The sequence below is a fragment of the Semicossyphus pulcher genome, unplaced genomic scaffold, assembly GCF_022749685.1.
Source record: "Semicossyphus pulcher isolate SPU_LCO1_2020_fin unplaced genomic scaffold, fSemPul1.0.p SCAF_18, whole genome shotgun sequence".
In the NCBI taxonomy this organism is placed as follows: domain Eukaryota; kingdom Metazoa; phylum Chordata; class Actinopteri; order Labriformes; family Labridae; genus Semicossyphus; species Semicossyphus pulcher.
The window spans coordinates 18053295-18078020 of NW_027211691.1; the positions used below are offsets into that span (position 1 = coordinate 18053295).

Sequence of the window (24726 nt, forward strand, 5' to 3'; positions counted from 1 at the left end):
ACTTGATTTTCACTGGAGGAGGGGAAAAGAAAACAGGCTCAAAGTTCAAAACCAGCTTTTATTGAAAAAGAAAAAGTGAATACAGTACATGACCCAGACTGAACGCCACCACACTGAGAGTACATCATCAGGTTCCCTTGCTTTGTGAGATCAAGGTAAAAGCTGTGAACCTTAATGCTGCAGAGAGTCTGGGGTGCTGCACCCTTTATTCTGTTTAGTGTAAAAATACTTTGTCCAAGCCCTCCCGCCCCACTACTACTACTAGAGACCCAGAGGCACACGCCCTCACCAAGATGGACACCGCTTCGATCCAATGAAACTCATGCACCTCCTCCTTTTTGGCCACTTTATGGAGCTTGCAAATGGTAAACATGGTTTCAAAGTGACACGTGCATAGATCTGTTAGCAAGGAATTCTCATACCGGGTCACAGAGGGTAAAAATAACAGGCAGACTGTCAGATTCATACTCCAGACACTCAGGACAGCACAGTTAAGGCTGAGGATCAAGTATTATAACTGTACGACGGCTGAAAGTTTAGATAATCCTTATGTGTGGCACCTGTTTGATGTTGGCTAATTCTGATCCCTTTGCTTAAAACTGGTCCAGAAAAAAGTGGCTGCTGGAAATGAATGAAATGCTTACATGAGGATGCGGTGCGTCAGTCTCACACGCGTCCAGAGCACCAATGATCATCTGTTAATACAAAACAGGTCTAGCCGCTAACTCGCCATTATCCTTCCTTTATGTAAAAGTCTATAAAAGCAGAGAAATTAAATAAAAATCATAACGCATCATCAACATAATATAGTATTTCAATTTAAAATACTGTTATTAAAACTCAGCATTACCTGCATTTGAAATCATGACTCTTAAAAGTTTAATGTTTTGCTAATTTGAATCTGAGGGTTTTGTTTTAAGGACTATTTTGCCAACACTCTGAGTCTGCACCGTTTGCCTCGATAAACAAGTACAGGCGCCAAGTTCGTGTTTGACACCTTTAAATGTGAGAACAACCACCAATAATGTAGCTTATTGAACTGAAATCATGTGTAACAGAAAACAAAAGCTTTGCTACGACTGTAAGACAAATAAAATAAATGAGAACATTATTTAAAAAGAAAAAAACATTGTGCCACCTTTCCTATCGAACTGGTTTTACAATACTGCTTGTAATCCCTTTGTCTGCCCTGTGGATTTGTACCTGAACAAACTTATATAACAAAAATAACAGTAAAAGAGCTGCACCATATTTCCCTAAAGCTGGGCACCAACGTGGCAAACTCTGATCTGATATGGTGTGATGTAACATGATATGTATGTAGGGTAAATGACAAGCGTCCAGTGCAGCCCTGCTTTACACCTGGACATTTATCCTCTCCTCCTCCGTCACTGTAAAAGCGACTTCTCGCTCCACAACCAGGTCAGTTCGCTGGTTCAGGACAGGAAACAGCAGCTCCGCTGGAACCATTAAGCTGCAGGAGGGTCGTGCTCCTGTCCCGCGTCGTCTGCGGAGGTCAAAGTCCGTTAAAATGCATCATTTAAAAAAAAAAAAAATAGTAACAATAAGCCAGTAAAGGAGATGCTGTTGTGCCACCGTGTGGGTGGTGCAGGTAGTCAGGCCGTCCACGGCGGAGGGAGGGGCTATCTGAGTCCGGCCCTGGAGGTCATCCACTCAAGGCCTTGGCATAAACTGGAGGAGCAATGATGAGAAAAAGCAAACTTTAGATAACATGTTTCATGACTTCTATTGTTGTAATAATGGAATAAATACACAGCAGCTGCCTCCCTGGCTGCAGGAAACACTTTTAGTACACTTTAGATGGACAGATGAGGGTTAAAGGCGCTGCCTTCCTGTTTATGCAAAGAAAATATGTGAGGCTTCAGGGTGTTAAACTCAGTGTGCACGGCGCCATCTGGTGGTTTACAGAACCTACGGCAGACCTTAAAGAATATTTTCAACAGCTTGTTTCCATCGCTCACTTGTGAAATGAAAGTCAAAGACTCCCCTGAGCTATTTCTTAAATGTATTTTACTTTAGTGCAGAAGTGGGGCACGCATCATTGTGTAATATGCAACAGAAAATCAACCAATAAATGCTCATTTGGTTTGCACAAAAGATAGATGTACCTCATGTGTGATGCAGGCCCAGTGGCGTTAGGAGGTTTTAGGATATTTATCTAAATATACTAAATAACTTCAATTCTGATTAGATCTTCATGTTTGTGCATCTCATTTCTCACTGTACTGTATGCATCACCAGCGCGTGTTGCTTTAAAACTGTAAAAACTCAAAACTCAGTGAGGCTGCACAACATACTCTAACAATACACATTATACTAAAAGCATCTGTATAAATCTTTTTAATAAAACATAGTCCTTGTTTTTCTTCATATTGTCTTTGCTGTCTCGTATGGGCAAAATGGCATTGATTATAAACTGCATCCTGAAGTGTTAAAAAGCGTCCTTATACCTATAAATGTAGGTGTGTTAGCTTCTGATAATAATAGATTTTATGCAATATCTAATTATTTAATTACCATAAAATTCAGTGTAGAAGACGCACCTTTCATTCTTTTTTCTCCATCTAAAAAGTGGACTGCGTCCTAAAAACCAGTGCGACCAATATACCAGTATAAAATGCAGACAGGTATGTTATTGTGTTACGGTATTTTACCCAGACGATGGCGCCATAATCTAGTTAAAGCTTCGTCACAGACATATTGTCATGATCGCCAGTGCAGCTGCCACCCTAACAACAATCAACATTAACGTAGGCTGCCAGCTACCGCACCGGTAATCTGGTGAAAACAGATGGTGGGCTGTAATTAGTGTGTTCTGAATATGTTTTAAATAAAAATAAATTGAAACAGTGTCGAAATAACTTACTTACTATAAACTGTTTTATCAATAATTAGCTATAGAAAACCTTTTCCCTCTGGGAGACCCCCAAAACAGACTGCGACTTATATTCTGGATGTTATGGTGATTAAAATCCTGAAAATGTCACTCTGTCACTCTGCTGTGTTTTAACAGTTCGTAAAGCACATGTCTCACCCTTCTCCTGTAAGTGCACAGCAGGACTGGATGTGCCAGGGGTGGTCTTTGATGGAGCTCAGGGTGAGGTATTTGGAGATCTCGGCTGCAGACATGCAGTCCTTCATATCCTGCTTATTGGCAAATATCAACACAGCTGCTTTCCGCAGGTCCTGAGGGGAGAGAACAGAGAACAATGAAACCATAACCTCGCTCGCTGCCACCTTTTGACCCCCCAAACTCTGAACAATGTAGCAGGGCGGAGAGGTGGAAAATCAACGTGGACTGTAACAACAGAGGCAGCTCTGTGTGCTTTACTTCCTCCGTACTAAGATGTGCGTTACCTCGTGAGCCAGCATCCTGTAGAGCTCCTCTTTCGAGATGACGAGCCGCTCTCTGTCCGTGCTGTCCACCACCAGAATGATGAACTGCAGAGGAGGAGGCAAAAATCACACTCAGTGACCCGCTTTTCAAAAGACATTTACAGCAATGAAATGCGGCACAGCAGGGGGGGCACTTCCGGGCCAAAGGCCTCCTCACAATGAGCGCTGGTGACTGCTATGCTAATAACTCCTCTGTGAATGAGGGAGAGTGACCCTGCATGACAAAGAGCCAAAGAGACGTTAATTTCGACGAGATGTGAGAGACGCCATTCAAACCAAACAACCCAGGAAAGAGCTTCAACCACACGTGTTATCCAACATGACTGTGACCCAGAACACCGCCGGGGATCTACACTTCAATGAAAGGGTGAAGTTACTATAGTAACTGTAGGGTTACCAGAGTATATGGTCACTATAGCAACTGTAGGGCCCCTTGTTACTCTATTCTCAGAGGTATTGTCAGGACTTTAAAGTGGCAGTAAGAAACATGGACATGCAATCATTCATATCTCCAGTAAAAACAGCAAAGACGCTTCACATGGCAGAAACTAAAGATCTGAGAAGTATCACAGCAGTTGCAGTAAAAAGAAGCGCCGCTTTCACACCTACACTGAACTTATCCGGACATAACCGTGAAGAGCTGCATCATTAGAGAACAAAAATGTCAGAATCAGTTAAACCTGACATCAAACGGATTTTACCCTGCCAGCTCCCGAGAGCAACGCTCGAATGTCTGATTGAGCAGTGCCGGAAGATTTCAATCAGGCTATTGATGAGTGTCGCCACTCTGCAACCTTCTCGTTGCCTTTACGTAGCTTTCCACTCTTTCGTTTATATTTCTTACAACGTCATACACGTTGTTTTGATAAAAGCAGAACAGAAAAGAGTCAGCAATCGTCCTCCTGATTATGCTGCAAGCGCTACCTGAACCAAACTGAGTATTTCCAGTAGGTAAGAACACGTCTCATGCTGTTTGCTACATGTGTGGAAAGGCAGCTCTGGATAATATCCACATCTGATGTGAATCTTTGGGCTGCAACTTCATCACTGACCTGTCTGGCCCTTATTGTGTTGATTTATTAATCATTTATTTGGTCCATGAACTGTCGGAAAATAAGAGTGCAGTTATTAATTTCCTAAATTAACTCACTGATTAGTCTATAAATTGTTAAAAATAGAAGTCCATGGTGAAGTCCTTAATTAGCTTGTTTTGTTTGAACATCAGACCATTACCTGAACAATATTAAATCAACTCAACTCATCATATTAGTCAAACAAAAGCAGCAAATAGCCACATGTGAGAAGCTGAAAGCAGAGAATATTTAGCAATTTTGAAAAGGAAACGATTAAAATGATGGATGAGAATTAACTTTCTGCCAATCAATTAATTATTGCAGCTCCAGAAAAATAAATACATCAAAGTAACCCTCAGCCCAAGCTGCCTTTTTCAAATTCAAACTAAGAATCAAAATGTTTTGTTGGTCTTAAGCAGAAACATGTCATGAGAAAGTGCTGAGGAGTTTAGCATGTGTGAACGTGGGTTCTGGGTTTATGTGTGGAAGAGTTTGGAACGAGTAGTCATGCCTGTGGAACAGAACAAAAGCATCTGGCAGATGTTACACCAAGACAGCGTAACTTGTTTTTGTAGAGAGCTCTCTTTACTTTCTCCCACACATCTGCCTCTGCCACGACTCTGCACCGCTCTTCTCCTCCCGAACACAGCGGAGGCTGACCCCTCGCTTCACTTTTTCAGACAGGCCCCATTGTGAGAAGGCTGACCTCTGACTCGGGCGGCCCCTGCTGCCGTCTGTGCTCTGAACAAACACACCAGCTGCTCAGGAAGAAAAGTCGCTGCTGGACAATACTCCCGTTCCCCTCCTCTGCCGGATAAAGTGTACAACGTGTTGCTTGTGCTTCTCACCTCTGTGTTGGAGTAGTAGGTGTTCCATGAGGACCTGAGAGACTCCTGGCCTCCGATGTCCCACATCAGGAAGTGAGTGTTCTTCACCACTATTTCTTCCACGTTGCTTCCAATAGTGGGCGACGTGTGGACCACCTCATTCATCAGACTTGACAATCGGAAAAAACAGAATCCAAAAGTGAATTTTTGCAAATCAGAAGCAGCATAAAAGACGGTTCTTGTAGTAAATTACAGAGTACTTACAACTGGTAGAGGATAGTGGTTTTCCCTGCATTATCAAGTCCAACAATTATCACCTTGTGCTCTGCAAAGCAAACATTAAAGTACATTAACTGTGAATTCCAGGACGTGCACAAATACAGGCATGTAAATCACTTCCCTTCACTTACAGCCTCTGTAAAAAGAAAAGGTGGCAATGAGTGTCATAAAGTATAAATGCTTTCAGTCTATACAATACATTCCTGCCCATTCACAATCATAAGTTTCCTTCCTCAACACGTCTTGACCTCATTTTTTCCACTTCTTTCCAGCCATAAAAACCTGCGAGCACAGTTTGCAACAGTAAAGGCTTTGACGCCTGTAGGGCAGCCGAATGTTACAGACTAAACGCAGAACCAGAGTTGACACGGATGTGCCAAAATATCCCACTTTAGTGTTTTGACTTTTCCACCCTTCTGAGGCCTCTGGCTGCAGAGGAGGAAGGAAGTCTGGTCAGAGGGCTCGCAGATCTGACATTCTTGATGCACTATACTGGGTTTTTGGAGGACACGACGTCTCGATTGCTTCCTGAGAGAAAAGCCACCCTGTGACGATCCTGACAGCAAAAACTAAACCGATTGTTTCCATCAGAATATCTGAATTTAAATGCTGTAAAAACAGGGAATTTCGTTGACATGCATACAACTCTTTGTTATGCACTTAATGTGAATCTATCTTAAACATCTGACCCAGGTTAGGTCAGATCCTTCTGGAATGTTACTGCTAGTAATTGTGATTTATGCAAATGAAACCTTCAAATAAGTTACTTACAGGTTTCTAGTTTCTTCTGCAAATAAATGTCAACAATACCCAAAGGAGAAAACTGCTAATTTAGTTACATTCAACCACTTTTTAAAAATAAAGTAACTAACTGCACCTCAGGCATAAGAGCTTGCAGCAAAATGTTTCAGAGTACTATAAAGCAACACCATGATACGAATAAGTGCATTCACAGTCACACAATTGGCCGAATGAGGGATTCTGTTTTGAAAAACTACGTGCAGGTAATCTAATGAAGCAGTGTTGATTACTTGTAATTACCCACCACTCGGGTTGCAAACAATTCCACTAAGTGCCCGCTTGTAATCTCTTAAAAGTGAATGAAATGTGACGCAGGGAACGGTTTAATCCAGAATCAGGGATTTAAAGTGCGAGTCACTCTCTGTTAACCTTGATGCTGGGAAAGAGTGCAACACAGAGCAGAGGATTTAAGATGAGATGGGTTCATATAGATTTACAATCAGATAAAAACAATTAACATTGGAGTAGAATATTACATGAAAATGTAAGTCAGTTATCCTGCCAAATCCATGTACTTCACTTTAGCTCTAAAACTCTAGAATATTCCGGAAGGATGCACAATATTTAAGTACTTTTGTTATATTGCCCAATGAATGTGTACATTTTAAAAAGCACTGTATTATGTTATTTCTGCATCGCTCACTACAATAACAGTAGGCATGATATCATTCCACTACAGGGGAGACTTAATGTTCTCTGCAATGAGGTGAAAAACACGTGCCTAATATATCTGTATCAAAATCGGCATTCTGCAAAAAGGAAAACATCGGCAAAAAATCCAATATCGTGCATCCTTAATGTTTCCTGCAAAAAAACAAAAATAACCCGCACATTTGAGGATACCACAGTACTAACCAGTGAGGTGTAGCTTAATAAAAACATCACATGGGAAATGTAATCAAAACAAAACACACCCTTATGTACCCTATGGTTTTTAAACAGCACACACATTGCTGAAAGACATGTTGTGTAGGATTATCTGGGCTCTTTGTTTTCCTCTTAATGTTTTCTGCTGCCTCAGTTGACTCTGTTTTAAGCACGGTGCCTTTATTTGTCCCATCCTGACTGGAAAAACGAATCTGGATTATGGTATTTACATTTAAACTGCCTCTGAGAGAGTCAGCGCAGAGTTATGTAATATGATGTGTCCTGGAAAGAAGTGAGTTAAAGCTGACAACTCGATGAATACGCTCCTGCAGGCTTACTGAGACTTAAGTTAATTATCTTGGTAGACAAACTGATGAACAGACCAACTATAGTGATGGACAAAAAGATCTGCAGTGTATTTCAAATTACTGTTTTGTAAGTTAAACAAAGAGAGTTCAGCTGGGAAAGCAGCCACAGTCCCTCATCTGTTATTATGAGTCTGCTCACTTTATGCTAACGGGCTAACATTTCACATTATCCTCGGTTGAGTAGCTAGCGTAACAATTTCACGCACCTTGGTTACAGAAGAAGCTCCACAGTTTGGCAAATATGAGGCCCATTGTTTAGGTTAATAACAATGTCCGTCCGTCTTCTTGCCGTCGGTTGAGTGAGCAGCAGCACCTAGCGTCTCCACTCTCGAGTCCACACCGTTCAATCCGTGGCTGCCTGCGGCTAGCTAACATTAGCCGGATGATCTCTTGTCCGCAAAACACCTAACCGATCTTTTCAACGCCGACTCCATGCGCCTCGGCTACTTGTAAGACGTAACTAACGCGAGGATAAAATCGTATGAAATGACACAGATGTGATGGCTTAATGTCGAGCGCCTCCAGAAACCGCACTAACACAAGGTGAGAACTGCGGCGCTGTGTTTACTCTGCTGCTCAACAGCTTCTTCTCCTGTCCGTTAGCTGCTGTTGGTTGTGGGTCTGTGAAAAAAAGCAACCCCAGCTATTCAGTTATCTTTCGGTAACGTGATGACGTCAGGCGTTTTAAACGTTGGACTTGTTTTTGTTTTTTGAGAGCAGTTCTCCAAAACACAATTTTAAAGACTGAGATAGGGCTTGTAAAAAGGGGAAAGGCGTATATCTACACCTCATAAACATATATAAATGGTGCAGTTATTTTGTGTAGTTTTGATCATGTATAGAGTACTAATTATAAAGCCATTCTATTTTTTCCCCTGTGAATGACAAAGAATATATCTTTTTGTTTGGTATTTTCCCTTTATCATTCGTTTATTTATTTTTTTGATTATATGACAACTGGAAATTAATTATAACTGTAACCATTTAGTTTATGTCCCTCTTTTTAAATCATATAAATATGTAATAAATGTTTAAAAAACATTATAATGTGGTTGCAAGCAGATGTAAACCACTGCTCCAGTGGTTTATAAGCCGATAATGAACGGCAATGTAATAAAACACACTGATAAAAAAATAAATACTAAATTTAACCTAAATCACCGGTTACAAATGTGCTTATTCAACAATTACATTACAGTGCACATTTTATTTAATTATTGTATACTTCGTTTTAACATCACGTGACATCCGCGAGGGCTACAAAAGACAATAGTTAGTTTTTTTAAAAACTATTATTATTATTGTACTGTATTTTGTTGTTGGTTACATTTTGTGTGCGTGTCATATCGAAGCGTGTTGCTGTCGCCCAGTTTAAAAAAAAACAATGTTTTTCCACGTAACAACGTCAAATGTATCACGGTTTAATGCGTAACTAATGACATTATTTGTTTTTTTTTAATGGGCGACGGCAACATGCTTCTGTAAAGGGTTCAACAGGCTGTATTTAGGAATTCAACTGGTGTCATGTGACAAAACTTGTGACGTATGCGGAAGTAAAAGCAGGGGCATGCACAGGCACAGGCACAGAACGTGAGTATTTAAAGAGAAATAAAACTCCTATGCATCGCTTTCATGCCTAAATTTAAATATGGATTTAACGAACAGCTTGTTAATCACGAATGCAAGAGGTAGATGCGTTAAACAGGACTCACTAAGAGCATTCAGATTATAAATATGGCCCGTATTCGTAAAGCAGGTCTGTTATTATTTAACATTAATTTATGTTGGCAAAAGTCGTCAGCTACACCCGCCTAAAAACAGATTATACCTGGATTTATTATGTGCTTTTACTGCCTTTGTCTGAACTTTGATGTGCTAAATTGCTACTCATTTGAATCTAAACAGTTTTTTCCCCCTTGCACTTTGACTATTAATGCATTCAATGTTTATTTGTATGGGGACAAGCTTCAATCAGTGTGACATACCACAGCATTATAAGCTAATAAGTAAAAGTTAATTTGCGAATACACAGGAAAAATACACACAACCCAACAAGAACATAAACACATAACAAGACACAAACAAGCCTGAGATCAGTCATGATGACATGACTTAAACACTGAGGGGCCTGAAACTTTAGCCAATCAACTCATCAATTGTGATTTAAATGATTTTCTGTTATTAACTTCATATTTTTCTTTTCACAGATTGAAGAAATGTCTATTTTTCCAAGAATTTCTCTGAAACCTGAAGTTACTGATTATCTCAAAAGTGTCTTCTTAAACAAGGAGGTACTGGAGGAATCATAAAGACATAATCCATCGTAATGTTTCACTCTGGACATCGTAATGTTATCATCTTGTTTTTGTTGCATTCAGGTGCTGGCTGCAGTCGGCCATCAGGAGGCAGAGTGTCGTTTCCAGAAGCTACTTGCATGCCTGTCTCACCCTCCCTCGTATACTTGTGTGCGGGCCAGTACACATCTAGCTCCCCTGGAAGAGATCAGACACAAATTAGGAGAAGAACTAAAAAAGGTGAGTCTCTGTCACAATATGTTTGGGATTTTGTATCTGTATGTGGTGGCTATGTTCATCCGGGTCCTCATCTCTCAGTATGTTGTTGTTGTTGAAGCAGCAGATGTGCAGCTCATCAGCAGAAGAGGTCCCCATTCAGATCCTTCCTCATCCAATTATTCCAGATGTGCTGCTCCTTCCTGTCGATGGCCCGAGGTATGTGAGGAATGCTGGAGCAGCGTCAGACGAATCTGGATCTGCTCTATGGAGTACATACTTAGCGTTAAATTGCAGCCCAACTACTGGGCGAGTGTTTGCTGAGGCCAAACCCCATGTGTAAGTCCATGGAATGATGACAATTACAACAGACACCAGGAGAGCATACTTTTTCACATGTGTTTCGAGCCCAAAGGGGTAAAAAAAACCAACTACAATACAGTAATACATGGCATAGAAATTATTTCACTAAACACACAAATCAGAATTAATCCCCGGGGGGAAATACAACTTTATGCACCTGCTGACAAATAGTCAAACAAAAGAGAAGCTTAAAAGGGTCGCAAACATTCTCCACAAAGGCCAAAACATGCTTTAACTCCAAGATTCATTCAGCTGCCCACATTTCGAGGATGTCCAATGAGACTGATCTTGACGTGTAAGACTCTCCTCCTCTCATGTTCCCAGACCTGTGCAGCAGCTCAGCTCAGAGCTGGTGGTCGGTGCTCTGTGCGGCAGTGCTGTGCTGAGAGGGGCTCACGTTTTCGCCCCGGGGATCCTCGCCAGCCCCAAGCGTAAGTCTCAACAACAAACATAATTGATTGTGGCGAGCTCACATGAAAAGTGATGAGTTTCTTTGTTCTCAGACATGAAGGCTGGAGATGTGGTGTCTGTCTTCTCTGACTTGGAGGGTAAGTGCACCCGAGCAGCCACCGGCTTCCAGGGAAAGAAGGTGTTTGTGGGTAATGGAGTCGCTGAAATGGATCGCTCTAGCATCTTCTGCACAGACGAGCCTGCCAGGTACATTATTTTTTAAATAAATATATGACTCAAAGGTAATCAAATGTGTAGTCAAGGCTGGCATAGTGTCCTGGCTTAAATTAGTTAATAGCCTCAGCATGGTAACACATGCATATCAAACCAACGCCAGTCTTCCTCTGGGGGTCAAGAGTCATCTTGTTTGACTGTTTTTAATTAAAAAAATTACTGACTGTGTCTCTTTAAGAGGAATCGGTGTTCGGATGGTGGAGCCACTTTACCAGAGTCCTTCCTTTGATGGCGTTCTGCCCAGCCTGGCATTCCTACAGGTATTATATTAGGCTGTTTGATAGAGTTGCTTATGTGTACTTTTCATAACTATTGATTGATTTAGTTGCATATATAAATTGGGTCTGCAGAACAGAAGGATTTACACCTACTGTTACGTTTTGGAAAACTGAAGTGATGTCACGTTGTGCAGAACCTTCCCTCTGTAGTCGTGGGACACGTGCTCGGCCCCCGGCCCGGAGAACGGATCCTGGATATGTGTGCTGCACCCGGAGGGAAGACCTGCCACATCGCTGCCCTTATGGGGGATCAGGTACAGAGTGAATGAACAGACAGCTGCAGGTGTTTGCTGCTGGGGGGGAACAGAGTTAGCATGGATGATGGATACTTTTTGGTCCTTTACTTACTACACAGGCTTCAACGAAAAAACTTCTCTTCAAAAATCCTCTTCATGGATTATTTTTTCCTTCAAATTTAGAAAATGTTTTGCTCTTTTCTGTCTCTTTCTGTCTCACGCAGGGCGAGGTCGTGGCTTTGGACAGGATCAAAAATAAGATTGATAGAATTCGTCAAAACGCACAAATGTTGCATTTATGCTGCATTAAAGCTTTTTGCTTTAACAGCATTCAAGCTGTGAGCAGTGACGCAGCTCAGGAAGCTGAAGGTACAAAATGACATCACATATTTATTGAAATATCTGACAATGAATAACAACAGGTCTTATTATGTATGCTGTATAACTCCTGTGTTTCTGAACCAGGACCTCCGTTCCCTCCTGAGAGTTTTGACCGGGTTCTCCTGGACGCTCCCTGTAGTGGACTGGGACAGAGACCCAACATGGCCAACACCTGGAGCCTGAAGGAGATCTGCTCCTACCAGCCTCTGCAGCGCAAGTTATTCCACGCTGTAGGTTTCAGCACACACACACACACAGCTCATTATTCACTCTGTGCTGCTGGCAGTTTGGGCTTTTTCTCCACATTTGATTGGTAGTAACTAATTTTGACCAGTAGGTGGCAGCATTGGACAGCTGTGTGACTACGCTTCACATTGTAGAAGGAAAATACACCTCAAAATGATGTTAAAAAGTCCCCCGATCCACTGATGCTTTCATAGTGATCATTTGGATTCAAACACTTTGTATGTTTTTGTTGATTTTACACCTTAAAGGGTTAAAGAAACTTCTCTTTTCAGGGTAAAAAAAGCAGCTTCTTATTTTATTAGCAGTAGCTGCACTCGTTGCTATTCATACAAATGTGAAAGCAAATGGCAAATCAGTTTTAGTGTGGATTTTCTGCTGTAAGTGTGGCTGAGAGATGGATACGTGTGAGTGAGATTAGAATCTGATGCAGAAGACATCATTTATCCCAGCGACACAAAGTGCTCCATCAGTGTCCAACAGCGTTTTTTTAAGGTTACACGGCATCTCGCCTCCATTTTTGGAAGATATATGCCAGTTCTTGCTTTCATGTAACACGTACTGACAAATTTAGACTTGTTTAAACGAGCAAAAACTGCTTCTTTTTTTTTTTTTTTTTAAGTTAACATGACAAACAGCTGCTTATTTAGTTATGGGGAAAATAAGCATTTGGAGTTGTAGTTGTGTCCACTGATGAATTTACTGTTAAATTAATGTAAGTCACTATCCTTCGAATCTATCCACTTCCTGTCGAATGAGTTAACACAGTGTGGATCGAGTCTTTGGCCTCTACAATAACAGTTTTCTTTGTTGTTTCGAACCGGGTGAGTCGACTTCCTGGGAAACATTTAAGCAGCTTCCATCTCCCAGAAGTGACTGATCTCCCAAAAAAGGGTCAAACGTGTGTACTGTTTTCTCAATTTTTTTATGCCCGAAAAAAACACATATTATGAAACGTTCATCCAAATCCAAAAAAAGCAGTCAAATTGTCAGCGAGGACCCTGTTTGGGTTTTTATAAGAGTGAGGATAAAAAACACACCTTGAATTAATGCTCAACTGTCATACAGTTAATATCAGAAATATCAGTTTTAGCTGCTTTAATAAACCTTCTTTATGTATTTGCTTTTTGTGACTGCAGGCAGTGCGGTTGTTAAAGAAAGGCGGGGTTCTTGTGTACAGCACCTGCACAGTGACTCTAGCTGAGAACGAGGAGCAGGTAGCCTGGGCCCTCGATACCTTTCCCTGCCTCACTCTTCAGCCTCAGGTAAAAAAAAAAACCTCATGTGGATGGAGTCAAATATGGAGAGGGTTGTTCGGAAATCTCACCAAATCACACTGTTGTTTCTCAGGAGCCTCACATCGGCGCAGAGGGCATGCTGGGAGCCGGCCTGTCACCTGAGCAGCTGCGCCTCCTCCAGAGGTTCAGCCCTGAGCTGAGCTGGGATCAGACGGAAACAGCAGCCCCCCTCCCCTGCAGAGCCGACAGAGACACCATCGGCTTTTTTATTGCCAAGTTCCTGAAAAACTGACCGGAGGGCATGTTTTCTCCTACAGCACCGTCAGCCCTCACAGGAGCCCGCAGACGGGAACAATAGTGTTTATATTACGACACCGTGTGTGCTTTGACGGGGCAGTGTTGACAAAGACACTCACTGTTTACAGCATCTGCCTCTTAACAGCTGCTCTCTGAAACTGCGGGCCATATAGGGATAAGCTTTATAAACACCCAGGGCAGGGGAGAGGGGGAGAGAGAGGGAGGGAGGGGGACACGTGGGGATGGAGACTGAATGAGTATTGGCAAATACAGCAGTGCTAGCGTCGCCATAACAACAGTGACGACACAGCTGCCACGGTGAAAGCGGATTGGCTGGATGTCAGAGCTCGGATCAGGAAGTAGCGTGCAGAAAGAGGTCATGAGAGGTATTAACAATTTAGTGTCTTTTAGTAGTGGTGGAGACAACTGGGACCTCTAATTAGTGCCTGTGCTGCTAGTAGGAGAGAAATGATGCCGTGTGTAGTTCAATGTCTTCATCAGAGGGAAAATACACACATTGTTTCATTATAAAAGTTACTTTAAAATACAGTTTTCTCTCTTTATGTCCTTTATATGTTAAGCAACTGCCTTATCTGAATATAAGGATGAAATGGTGTAAAAAAACAGTCATCACTAATTTATTCTGTGCAAAATACAATATGTGCGTTCATTAAATGTGCACAGAATAAAACACTTCATGTATCCGTGCCTGCAGTGCACAAACATCTGGCTCGTCATCCCGTCCCGCAGCATTTTGAGGACCTTCACACTGACCTCGGCTCATCCTCTCTTCCTGGAAACACCATTAGACCATTGTCACTCCATCCACACATCTGTCTGGAAACACCAGCCCGACCGCATCTGTTCATGTTACTTTATGTAAGGGGGAGACTACTGATTAAAATGGCCGCTCTTTTCACTGCAGCACTGAGGGATGTTCTCTTTAATATTAAAATCAGCTGCATCTCTGGGAGAGCTTGTTTGGTGTCTATTTTGGAGGCATGTGTGCGTGGGGAGAAGCTGCTTCCTTTTTTAGACGCAGCCCTCTCAGTATTGTCATTCATGTCTGTGTTGTCATGACAACTAAGGAGGAAGGCCGGTGAGTCTACCTCAATTTTTCAGGAGAGTTTTCAGATGACTATTTATAGACCCCGCTTCCCTCCTCTGTCTGGGTCTTCTGACAAAGCACACATCACATTCTTCTCCCCCCCTGCGACAGTCCTTTGTTGCCAACTTTATTCTTCATATTTATGCATTATGTACATACACATGTACACGGTTAGAAAATCTGTAATGCTACCAATGTAGCATAGAAATGGAGTAGTTTTATATAATTACAATTGTCAGGCAAAACAGAGGAAATTAAAGGGACAGGGTTGGTGGTTTTGTAAACAGAGGGGCTCAATCCAGATTTTCAGTATCATGAATGAATACATTATTGACTCTATTGAGCAGGCGTTGGATGCTTAAACAATCTAACACCATCACTGCAAGAAATAGATCCTACTGAAGGGAGTGAACAAACGGCAAAAGATAACTGTCTTATTTCACGTTTCCACCAAAAGTAGCAAGAACTTTTAGCCTAAGGAACTGTTTTATGCATTTCCACCGCCCCACCCCAAAATTTCCTGTCTTTTTTAGAAATTACAGGAAATATTGGCCCCTACCAGGACTTTGGGGGGGTTGAATAATGTCCCAGAACTTCATTTATACCCTGGTCACTGCAGTGGAAATGTACCCGGTTCCTAGTCCCTGCGGGAAAGTTCCTGTGGTGGAAATGCAGCTTTAGTCTGGTAAACATTTGGACGCTTGAGTTGTTTTTGAGGAACACACTGAAGATCTAAAAAGAACATTCATTGTTGTATGAAGTGGGTGTTAAAGTGGGAATCAAACAACATTCATTAGAAAAGGGGTCAGACTTAATCAAAGATGAACCTCAATGGAGTTTTGGTTGTAAAACCTACAGTAAGTTGTAATGTCATATCAAATTGCTTTCACTTGAAACCAATGTGAATCAGGAAACAGTGCAGAATAAAGGGTGTATCAATGTTATAAAATGTTTCTGGACCCATACAAAGAGAACAGTACTGCATGTAAGAGAGGAAGTTTGTAGAAGTCGTTCGTCTTGTAAGGCAAGACTAAGGTGCACCTCAAAGGAGGCTTGAATATATTTGGACCAAATGTCTAAAACCATGGACGCAGAATTTAAAAAAGGAACTAAGCAATTAATGATGAACATAAAATTAAGGGTGTAGTCTGAACATTGGGGGAACTCTTACTAGCAGTGTTGTCTTGTTTGCTAGTTAGATGACAAGATTGATACCACTTCTTGTATTTGTCTGCTAAATATCAAGCGTTAGCAGCCGGTTAGATTAGGCTAGCAACACTCAAGTCCCACTGTAAAACAACAACTGGTCATTTTTAGACTTTTTGTACAGACTAACCTAAGATTTAAAGTGTTCGGCTAATTAGTGAGCTTGAGAGCTGCTGGTTTAAGGATTAGACTAGCTGTTTCCTGTCCAAACTAAGCGGACCGGCTGCTAGCTGTAGCTTTATATTTAACTTAAAAACTTGAGTGGAATTATCTTCTCATCTCGACTCAGTTGCCAGTTTATAAAATACACCTAGCTTAAAATAAAGCTGTCTTTTATATAAATCCTGTTTATGAAGATTATACTGCTAAAAGCTAACGACAACATATTTTATGAATCATTAGCTTAGCTACAGTTAGAAACCCATATTGATATTGAAGTAGTATTGAACCACTTGCTAGCTAACATTACTGTTTGACTATTACAAAATACAATAGGAAAGAAAACATCTTGCGTTAGTATTGAACCACTTGCCAACTAACATAACTGTTTGCTAGTATTACAAGATACAATAAGAAAGAAACATCCCTAGCTAGCTAACTTAAATTTTAGCTAGCTTAGTGGAATGTTAGCTGGCGAACAGTAATATTAGCTAGGAATTGGTCGAATGCTCACATTAGGAATGTTAGCCAGCTAACAGCAATGTCGGCTAGGAAGGTTGAATGCTAACATTAGCTGTTGTGACTTAGCTGTCTGTTTCGAATGAGTTTTTAAATTTGTTAAACCTTGAAATAAGTCCCTCTGGATTTCTTTTTCGTTTGCAGATCTGTTGAGAACGGTGAGATAATATTTTTTTATATTACCTACATTAATACGATCAGAATGATCAGCTAGGTGTACCTAATAAAGTGGCAACCTCGTGTCACTCCCAGTAAGAAAGTGAAAATGCTAATTTCCCAAATTGCCTAACTATACTTTTAAACCAAAGACCTCTGCAAATACAGCATTAAACTAACTTGGTTAGTCAACCGTCGCAGTCAACCCCAGCAGTAGTCTGAAGGAACAAATTATTCAAGTGGTTGCAAGCAAAAAAAAAATTAATAATAATAATAATAAAGATGCTAATCACAGAAAGCACAGCTCAGTACAGAAAAAAATTCTGCTTTTGTGTCATGCTTTATCAAACACAGGTTTAAAATATGCATATTTAAGAATATTCATGCATATCCACACATAAACAACGTCTATGCATAGATACACACATACATATATATATGTTTATATATTTATATTTGTATCTATGTAATCAAAATCCTGCTATTGAAAAAGATGCAACAGCATTTACAAAGGAAGTGTACATAAATAGGATGCGGTGGTTTCAGGGTGTAGCAGCACGATGGGAGAACAAAATGGTCCTTAAGAGGAAAGTCCAAATGAGCTTCAGGAGGGATTTGGTCTGTCACTGATGTATGTAGGAGTCTCTCGCCCATTCCCCAGCGTCACCCCTCTTTTTGGGAGCCACCTCCCCCTCTCGGTCCCTGTCTCTGTCCCGGTCGTAGTAGTGATGGTGGTGGTCGCGTGCCGGCCGGTGGTGGTGAGAGCGCTGCTTGTTCCGTTCATTGTGGTCCTGCTCGCGCTCCTTTGAGCGGTGGTGTCCCGTGCTGTGGCCGGCCTCATCCGCCCCACCACGGTGATGGTGGTGGTGGTGATGGTGGTTGTGGTCCCGATGGGGCAGTGGCTCGTAACGCTGTTGCTGCTGGGGGTGCCCCTCCCCTAAGTCCTCATCCTCTTCCTCCTCCTCCTCCTCCTCCTCCTCTTCCTCCTCCTCTTCTTCTTCTTCTTCCTGGTGCAGGAGCTGAGTGCGAGGCTCGTTATAAGCAGAGTCCTTGCTCTCTCGGCTCTCTCGGCTCTCTCTGCTCTCAGGGGTCTCTGAGTCCAAAGTCTCCTGCCGGGAGAGTCCCCGGGCTCGACTGGTGTGGTGGTGGTGGTGGTGATGGTGGTTGTGGTGCTCAGTCCTGGTGGAAGATGATCGGTGGTGGACGTGCTGGGCTCTCCTGGACGCCTCAGTCCTCAGAGGCCTCTCCTCCTCATTTCCCTCCGCCTCAGCCTCGCCGTCTGCATCACCCTGGTCCTGGCTCTGATGGTGGTGGTGGTGATGATGATGGTGGTGCTGCTGGTGATCCTCTCTGGAGCCCTTCCTCTCCTCTATTGCCCTCTCTCCTCTCTGCTCCGCACTGCCGCCCTGAGGTCAGTGACACATGAGTTAGCAGTGGGACAGAAAAGCAAGAAAAAGCACCGCAAACACACGCAAACACATGCAAACATGCAGATTTCACTGCAGCCCGGTTGTTTCAGATGCATGTTTTATCTCTGCAAACACACGAACACACGAACACACGCACACTGCTTAAATATCCATTAAAAGGTTGACTAATCCTGAAGGAGGCAAACTTTCCACAAAAGTTCCAGGAGTTTTCACCACCATCAATCACCTCATGCTCACTCCTGCTCCTCCTCATTATCAAGGTATTCCTTATTTCCAGTGTTACATTCCACATAGAGATGGCAGTGGATGGAGAGAGGGTAGATGTTAAGGGATGGCACAATATTGACACACACATGACAGTAGACAAGTTTATGTTTACTTTCACTATTAAATCACACCCTCAAAATCACAATCTACCGAAGAAAGAAGACACATTAATAGTAAAAAATATGTTGTTTCCCTGCTTCCTGTCTATCTCTTCTCGGAGGATTAGTCCTGAAACTCACGCTCATACCCTTTTCCCTCTGAAAGTAGCGTGTTTTTCAGACCCAGGAAGACCTGCATATAGATGCCGATTGTCTCTTTGCCATTGCCAGTGGAGTATCCTGTCGCCTTATGATGTCACAAACGCGCCCGAAACAGGGTTAAAACCAGTGAAGATGTTAGGTCTTTATTGTATCTATTACTCATTCAGTCTGTTTATGAAACTCGGCGCCGCCGAATTTGGAAAGATGGACAGAGACGGGTGGAGTTTGTAGCTGAGATGACAAGGAGTTGCAGAAGTTACCGATGGAGCGTAGCATCGCGCCAGAAAGGGGGCTGAGATTAACGTGTCGACACAGGTTTTGTGTTCCCATCAATGATGATCGGAGCCGAGGTGATAATTACCCGGGTCTCAATGCCAATTGTAACCTTTCCCATTAAGCAAAGCCAGGTGTTAGTGGGTGTTTGACCAGTGGGAAAGCGGCTTTAGTGTCTGGGGGACTATAAGCATATAAAAGGAAAGTGTGATCCAGGTCTGAAAATATTACTTAAAGTCATTTTGCTGATCAAATTTTGTAGTAGTGGTACTTGTAGTGGAGTATTGTCACTGTATGGCATTGTTCCTTTTATAATCTGATTACTGATCTGATCGCTTAAAGTTAAAGTTAAAGTTAAAGTTAAAGTTTATAAATTGAATTTGGCCTGAATTTTATGATTTGTGTCCAAACAAAATTAGAGTAGAACATTTACAGATATGTATTCCTGAATATAGAACAACATATTCTTTTAGATGACACTGATTAGAATAAAACTTGATATATTCAACATATATCAAAATTATCTGCGTACTTTTGGAGGAACTGGGTACCTTAATAACCTTTGAAGCTAATATATTGCTATGTATTTTTTAGTACCGTAGACCTGCGTGCTTCTGTTTAACTTGAATTTTTTTTAAATGCAAACACTTCATTGGCATAAAAGTTTTAGGAATATTTTTGCAAAAACATCAAAAATTAAACTAAACAAATAATATTGCTATAATATACTAAAGCTCACTGGTTATGAAAGAGACTGAAATTAATTCTGATGACTCTATATGAGCTACAGAAGCAAACCAGACCATCAGCGTCAAGACTGATTATTTCTATATAGTTATTTTTAATGCCTGAAACTGCAGGCGGGTTGTAGGTGTCAGACAAAGTGATTAACTGCACGCTGCCTTTGTTTACAGTTTCCAGGGAAAGCATTTTAAGTGAGTGATACATATCACTGTTAAAGAAAGCAGCAGGAGATTTTTTGTTAAAAGCAACCACTTAAAGGAAAAGTTTGGTATTTTTAAACCTGGGCCCTGTTTGTACAAATGGCTCTGAAATCACGCGGGTGGTGAGATGTTACCTGATCAGGACGGTGAAAGAGTTGGAGAGATGATTTGTTTACGTAGAGGACTGCCAGCAGGAATATATTTCAAAAGTCACGGCTGAATATTTACCGGATTTCGATGATGAAGATGAGACATTTGAATTCGATGGCCAGGGTTGTCCAGGGGTGCTGCAGACTCTCTTTCATGTGCCCAAAGTTAACTAGAGGAGGGGGGTAAGACCACAGGGACCTAACAGGCAACTATCTATCGAGTAAGTAGACCCGACATATTTACATGCATCTAATTTCTTTACCTAGAAACATAACTGTTTCTGGTTACACAAAAAGGATCTTACTCTTTAAAAAAGGATGATCTTGGTAGGGATCATTTCCAGTCAGTGGTGAAAACAAGCCCTTTTAGTGGACGTACTTTGATCGGGCACAGTTGCCCCAGTCCATGCCACGGCTACGGCAGAAGCTACCTACTGGACCGATACCAAAACATTTCGACACACAAATTTGTACAAATAGGGCATAGGTTTAAAAATACCGAACGTCTCCTTTAAGCATGTACAGGCCAAAATCAGCAAAGAGATCAAAGGTACGGCTTTGTCCACAGGGGGCGCCAAAATCAAGACGAACCGAAAGTTCCTCACAGGAGCTTCAAAATATTCTATTAATTACACAATAGTTGTATTGCTCCTCTCAGCTCCCGAATGTGACTGTATCTCTACAACTGTATTGTTCATCCCACTTACTGTTCATTAAGTGGAAATTAAATAGGACCAACAAAGCACTTCAGGCAGAGTAAGCAGGACGTCCTCATTAATAAAGTCTAATGAACACTTAAGTACTCGGGGAATACATGTAGGCACTTGACCCCTCGAAAACACTCTTCTTCTCTCCCTCTAGCACTGCCTCTCTAACTTCCTGTCCACTTCCCCTGCACAAGTGTTTTTTTCTTTTTGCACTTATACCTGCACGCCTGAGACCGGGGCTGGACTGGAGGGCAGGGCGGCTGTGGGCAGCTTGGTAAGCACTGGGTTGGGGGGGCTTGAGCTGGTGGGGTGAGTGCTTTTCCAGTAGGCCTCCAGGTAATCAGCCATATGCTCACACGCGTCCTCCAGCTGGTTCTCATCGAGGATGATGTCGAACATCTCCTGATGAAAGAGGGGAGGGGGCACGCATAGTTAGGGAAAATGTTGAGGAGATAAGTCAAGGTCACGAAAACAAGGAAGTGGTGCAGTGTAATTTCACAATAAAAGACTCGGATTTTGAAATGATCTTTAAAGAAGGTCTGACTTTAAACAAACTACAACCTAGAGCGCTCATCAAAATCACAATGTTGTTTTCAAACACTGGATTTAAGTGAGTGATAATCGGGCTCCACTGAGGAGACTTACAGGAGGGCACTGAGCCAGCTTGTCAGCAGCCACCATCTGGACGTTGAGGTGTTTGGCCTGAGACTTGCCTCTGGACTTGATGAGCCTCTGCAGCACCTGGGGGTAAGTTAAGGACAAAGGGCAACAAGGTCATGGTGGTTTTATTTGACACAACTAAACTTAATGTAAAGTAATGATTGTATTTTTTACTCTTCATACTTTTATACAGCAATCGTTTAAATGATTACCTTTCAAAATAAGATTCATCATTGTTATCGACTAAATCTGTGGTTCCCAACCTGATGAGCAGGGGACTGTAGAAGTTTGCTAAGTTCATACTACCAGATTATTTAGCATTTTTAAACCTGTAGTCTTCAGCCCCAACCTATGCTGGCTCGAGTGACATCACTTATTCACACATGTTATTATGGACTGGGTGTCTGTGGCGACTTTGGGGAAAAAATCCCAAGCAGCGCCCAGTTAGTGACGCGTTTTCCTTCAGCCAGCAGTGGTTGGTCTGCCAGCGGCTGCTTTCCGCTCTCTGCAAGCATTGCGAGTAAACAGTAATCTACTATGGCTGAACAAACAAAGAACTTCAAAAATATGTGAAAATCCAAAGAAAAAGAAAAAGAAAAAGTCGACGCTCAGATGAAGGCAAACAGTCTGAAAAGGAAAGCGACCGTCAGCCAGGAAAATCAAGAGTTACAACCGTGGACGTCTGGTCATCTGGGACGGATGCGCCAGCAATTGCCTTCTATCACCATTAGGTGCCGCCAAATACAACAAAACTGTGAACTTCGAGATTATATCTTTAACTGCTGTAAAAAGACTGATGTATACATTTAATAGATTAATATATAATCATGTCATCAGTCAAAGGGGGCATTTCTCTTCAGGATGTACTTTACTTAAATGCATGAAGAACTAATGTTTAACTTTTTTTAAAGATTATTATTTTTTGGCTTTTGCCTCTATTGAAAAAGTAAAAGGGTCAGAGTTGAACCTGGGGCCGCTGCATCAAGGCCTGTACCTCTATACATGCGGCGCACGCTTTAACCGCTAAGATAACCAGCGCTTCCCACTAACTTCTCTAAAGGTATATCATGTCTCTTAAACATTCTGTGATTATCCTTTTAACGTAGGCTGTATATGATTTGGCAGAAGCTTGTAATTAAGAGGCTGTTGCTTTTATCTTGTCGCACTGAGACTGTGATTCACACTGATGCCACTTTGATTTAAAGCTTGCATCTCATGCCTCATTTGCTATTCAGTTCGCCGTTTTTCTGCAACCCAAAATGCCAGTTTTTTTATTGATCACTGAATCATCATCCTTTTTTTACTTCAGCTGAAGGTCAGAGGGATGAATCAGGCCCCTCGAGCATTTCTGGCATTCAAATACATGCTGTATTTAAAATCACAGCTAGGGAGCAGCTCGGTTACACAATATGAGCAGCGACGACACACAAGGACGAGCCAGAGACGCTCATAAACCATCGATGGAAGTAGAGGGAATATCACCATGCTTTGATCTCACATCGACTGTCTCTGTCTGTGTTAATTATCACCTTTGGGGACGTGATCTTGACGTAGACAATGATGGGGGCGAGGGACGTCTTCCCCAGCTGTGACGGGTGGTTGATGGTGTCGGCGTCCAGAACTACCAGCTGTAACGTCCGGGCCAGCTCGAAAATCCGCTCGATCTCACTCTGGACCTCAGCTGAAGAGGAAAGAGAGAGTCAATGCAGAGCTTCTCCTTTATTTCATTTTCTGGCCTATTTATTATTTTTAAGCCTCAGAATGATCACATTTTTTTAAGTTATTGTCTTTCAGTGACAATTCCAACGATTATTTTAGCTTAGCTTAGCTTAAAGACTGCAAACAGGGGGAAACAGGTGCCTCTATCTGCACAGTCATAACAAAATCCTCGTACCAGCATCGCTAAAGCACACTAATTATTATTTTATACATTTTTGTCTCGTCAAAACAAAAAGCAAAGATTAAAAACAATTTGTGCTTTTGTTACCACTTCTGTCTGTTTCCAGTCTTTGTGCTAAGCTAAGCTAACAGTCTGCTGATGGCCATCTTGGCAGGAGAAAAACGTATTTCCAAAAACCTCTAACTATTTTTTACATGTTTAAACAATTTGGGATGTAGCTTGCTCTTACAGATTATTGCCCCAAAGCCTTATTAGAGTTTCAGCGCTCAGTGTCCTCGGTGGCAGCTGTTTTTTGACGCTGCTCTCACAGCGCTCTCGGTAGAACTTTTAACCACACCGAAAAATCAAAATCAAGAAGGAGCCGGACCTCTGATATCAGCTTTGTCAACAACAATGGCGTAGGAGAGGCTGATCCTTTCTTTTATTCAAGGGTACAATTTCCAGGTCTAGAGCTGCTGCTTACAGGACACGATTCATTTCTATACTTTCTATGTCAAATTTCCTTGAATAAAAGCAAACATTAAGCATACAGAGCGATTTAAAACAGACTTAACGGTCACTACAGAGGGAAGCAGAAGTGCAGGCAGACAACTTTTGTATCCTTGCAACAGTAAGCGCCGGTGAGAAGCCTTAAAAAGTTTTAGTGAAACTAACTTTCTAAACATTTATTTTTTCATTTTATTTAATATTTAAATCGACTGCTTGTAAACATTTGACTTCCCTACTGCTTAGAGATGTTCAGCATGTATGCAAAATGTGTTCATGAACAGGACTGTGGCTTTAAGCTGTTTCACGAGGAGGTTTATTCTGAGAGGTGGATGTTTCCATTAAATCACTGCATTAGTGCTGCTTATAACAATATGTTTTTTTATCTATCTTTTTAATTAGTATTTTTTTTAACTAACTGCAAGCTGCCTACAAATAAGAAAATACCCACTTCTTCATGACTCACGTCTGATTTAAATTCAGTTTTGTTGCTTTTCTCTTTCGTCCTCTTCTGCCTGTTTAATATTTGATGTTTTTATTATAAAGTCCTTTGTAGCTATTGTTTTGAAAACCGCTATATAAACACATCTTTAATGATTTACAAGACCGGTTTGAATAACTTTCTTTTGATTTGCTCCTT

General features: G+C 41.7%; 3 protein-coding genes across 7 annotated transcripts in view; 1 reads left to right on the forward strand and 2 right to left on the reverse strand.

Moving 5' to 3' along the window:
• Positions 1 to 44: 44 nt before the first annotated feature.
• On the reverse strand, positions 45 to 8239 carry arl8 (ADP-ribosylation factor-like 8). Its single transcript, XM_069667012.1, has 6 exons — positions 7839 to 8239; positions 5582 to 5642; positions 5339 to 5486; positions 3379 to 3462; positions 3056 to 3207; positions 45 to 1692 (listed from the first exon to the last, which is right to left on the reverse strand). Exons 1-6 carry the CDS (start codon positions 7882 to 7884, stop codon positions 1644 to 1646), a joined length of 540 nt encoding a protein of 179 aa, XP_069523113.1. The 5' UTR covers positions 7885 to 8239; the 3' UTR covers positions 45 to 1643.
• A 936-nt stretch (positions 8240 to 9175) lies between these two features.
• nsun6 (NOP2/Sun RNA methyltransferase 6) lies at positions 9176 to 13947 on the forward strand. The gene is made up of 12 exons (XM_069667639.1): positions 9176 to 9222; positions 9840 to 9923; positions 10011 to 10166; positions 10264 to 10361; positions 10830 to 10936; positions 11009 to 11162; positions 11368 to 11449; positions 11602 to 11721; positions 11928 to 12072; positions 12169 to 12314; positions 13467 to 13592; positions 13678 to 13947. Exons 2-12 carry the CDS (start codon positions 9849 to 9851, stop codon positions 13855 to 13857), a joined length of 1389 nt encoding a protein of 462 aa, XP_069523740.1. The 5' UTR covers positions 9176 to 9222; positions 9840 to 9848; the 3' UTR covers positions 13858 to 13947.
• Positions 13948 to 14435: 488 nt separating this feature from the next.
• The window catches only part of cacnb2a (calcium channel, voltage-dependent, beta 2a), an 83315-nt gene continuing 73024 nt past the window's right edge, over positions 14436 to 24726 (reverse strand). For 4 of the 5 annotated variants that reach the window (XM_069667490.1, XM_069667491.1, XM_069667489.1 and 1 more), the window contains 4 exons: positions 23230 to 23381; positions 21686 to 21781; positions 21260 to 21442; positions 14437 to 18416 (listed from right to left, as the gene is read on the reverse strand). In XM_069667490.1, coding sequence (XP_069523591.1) covers positions 17634 to 18416; positions 21260 to 21442; positions 21686 to 21781; positions 23230 to 23381 — 1214 coding nt within the window. In that variant the 3' untranslated portion in view covers positions 14437 to 17633. Of the gene's footprint in view, positions 18417 to 21259; positions 21443 to 21685; positions 21782 to 23229; positions 23382 to 24726 lie in introns of all 5 variants that reach the window. The other variant, XM_069667488.1, reaches the window with a different exon arrangement.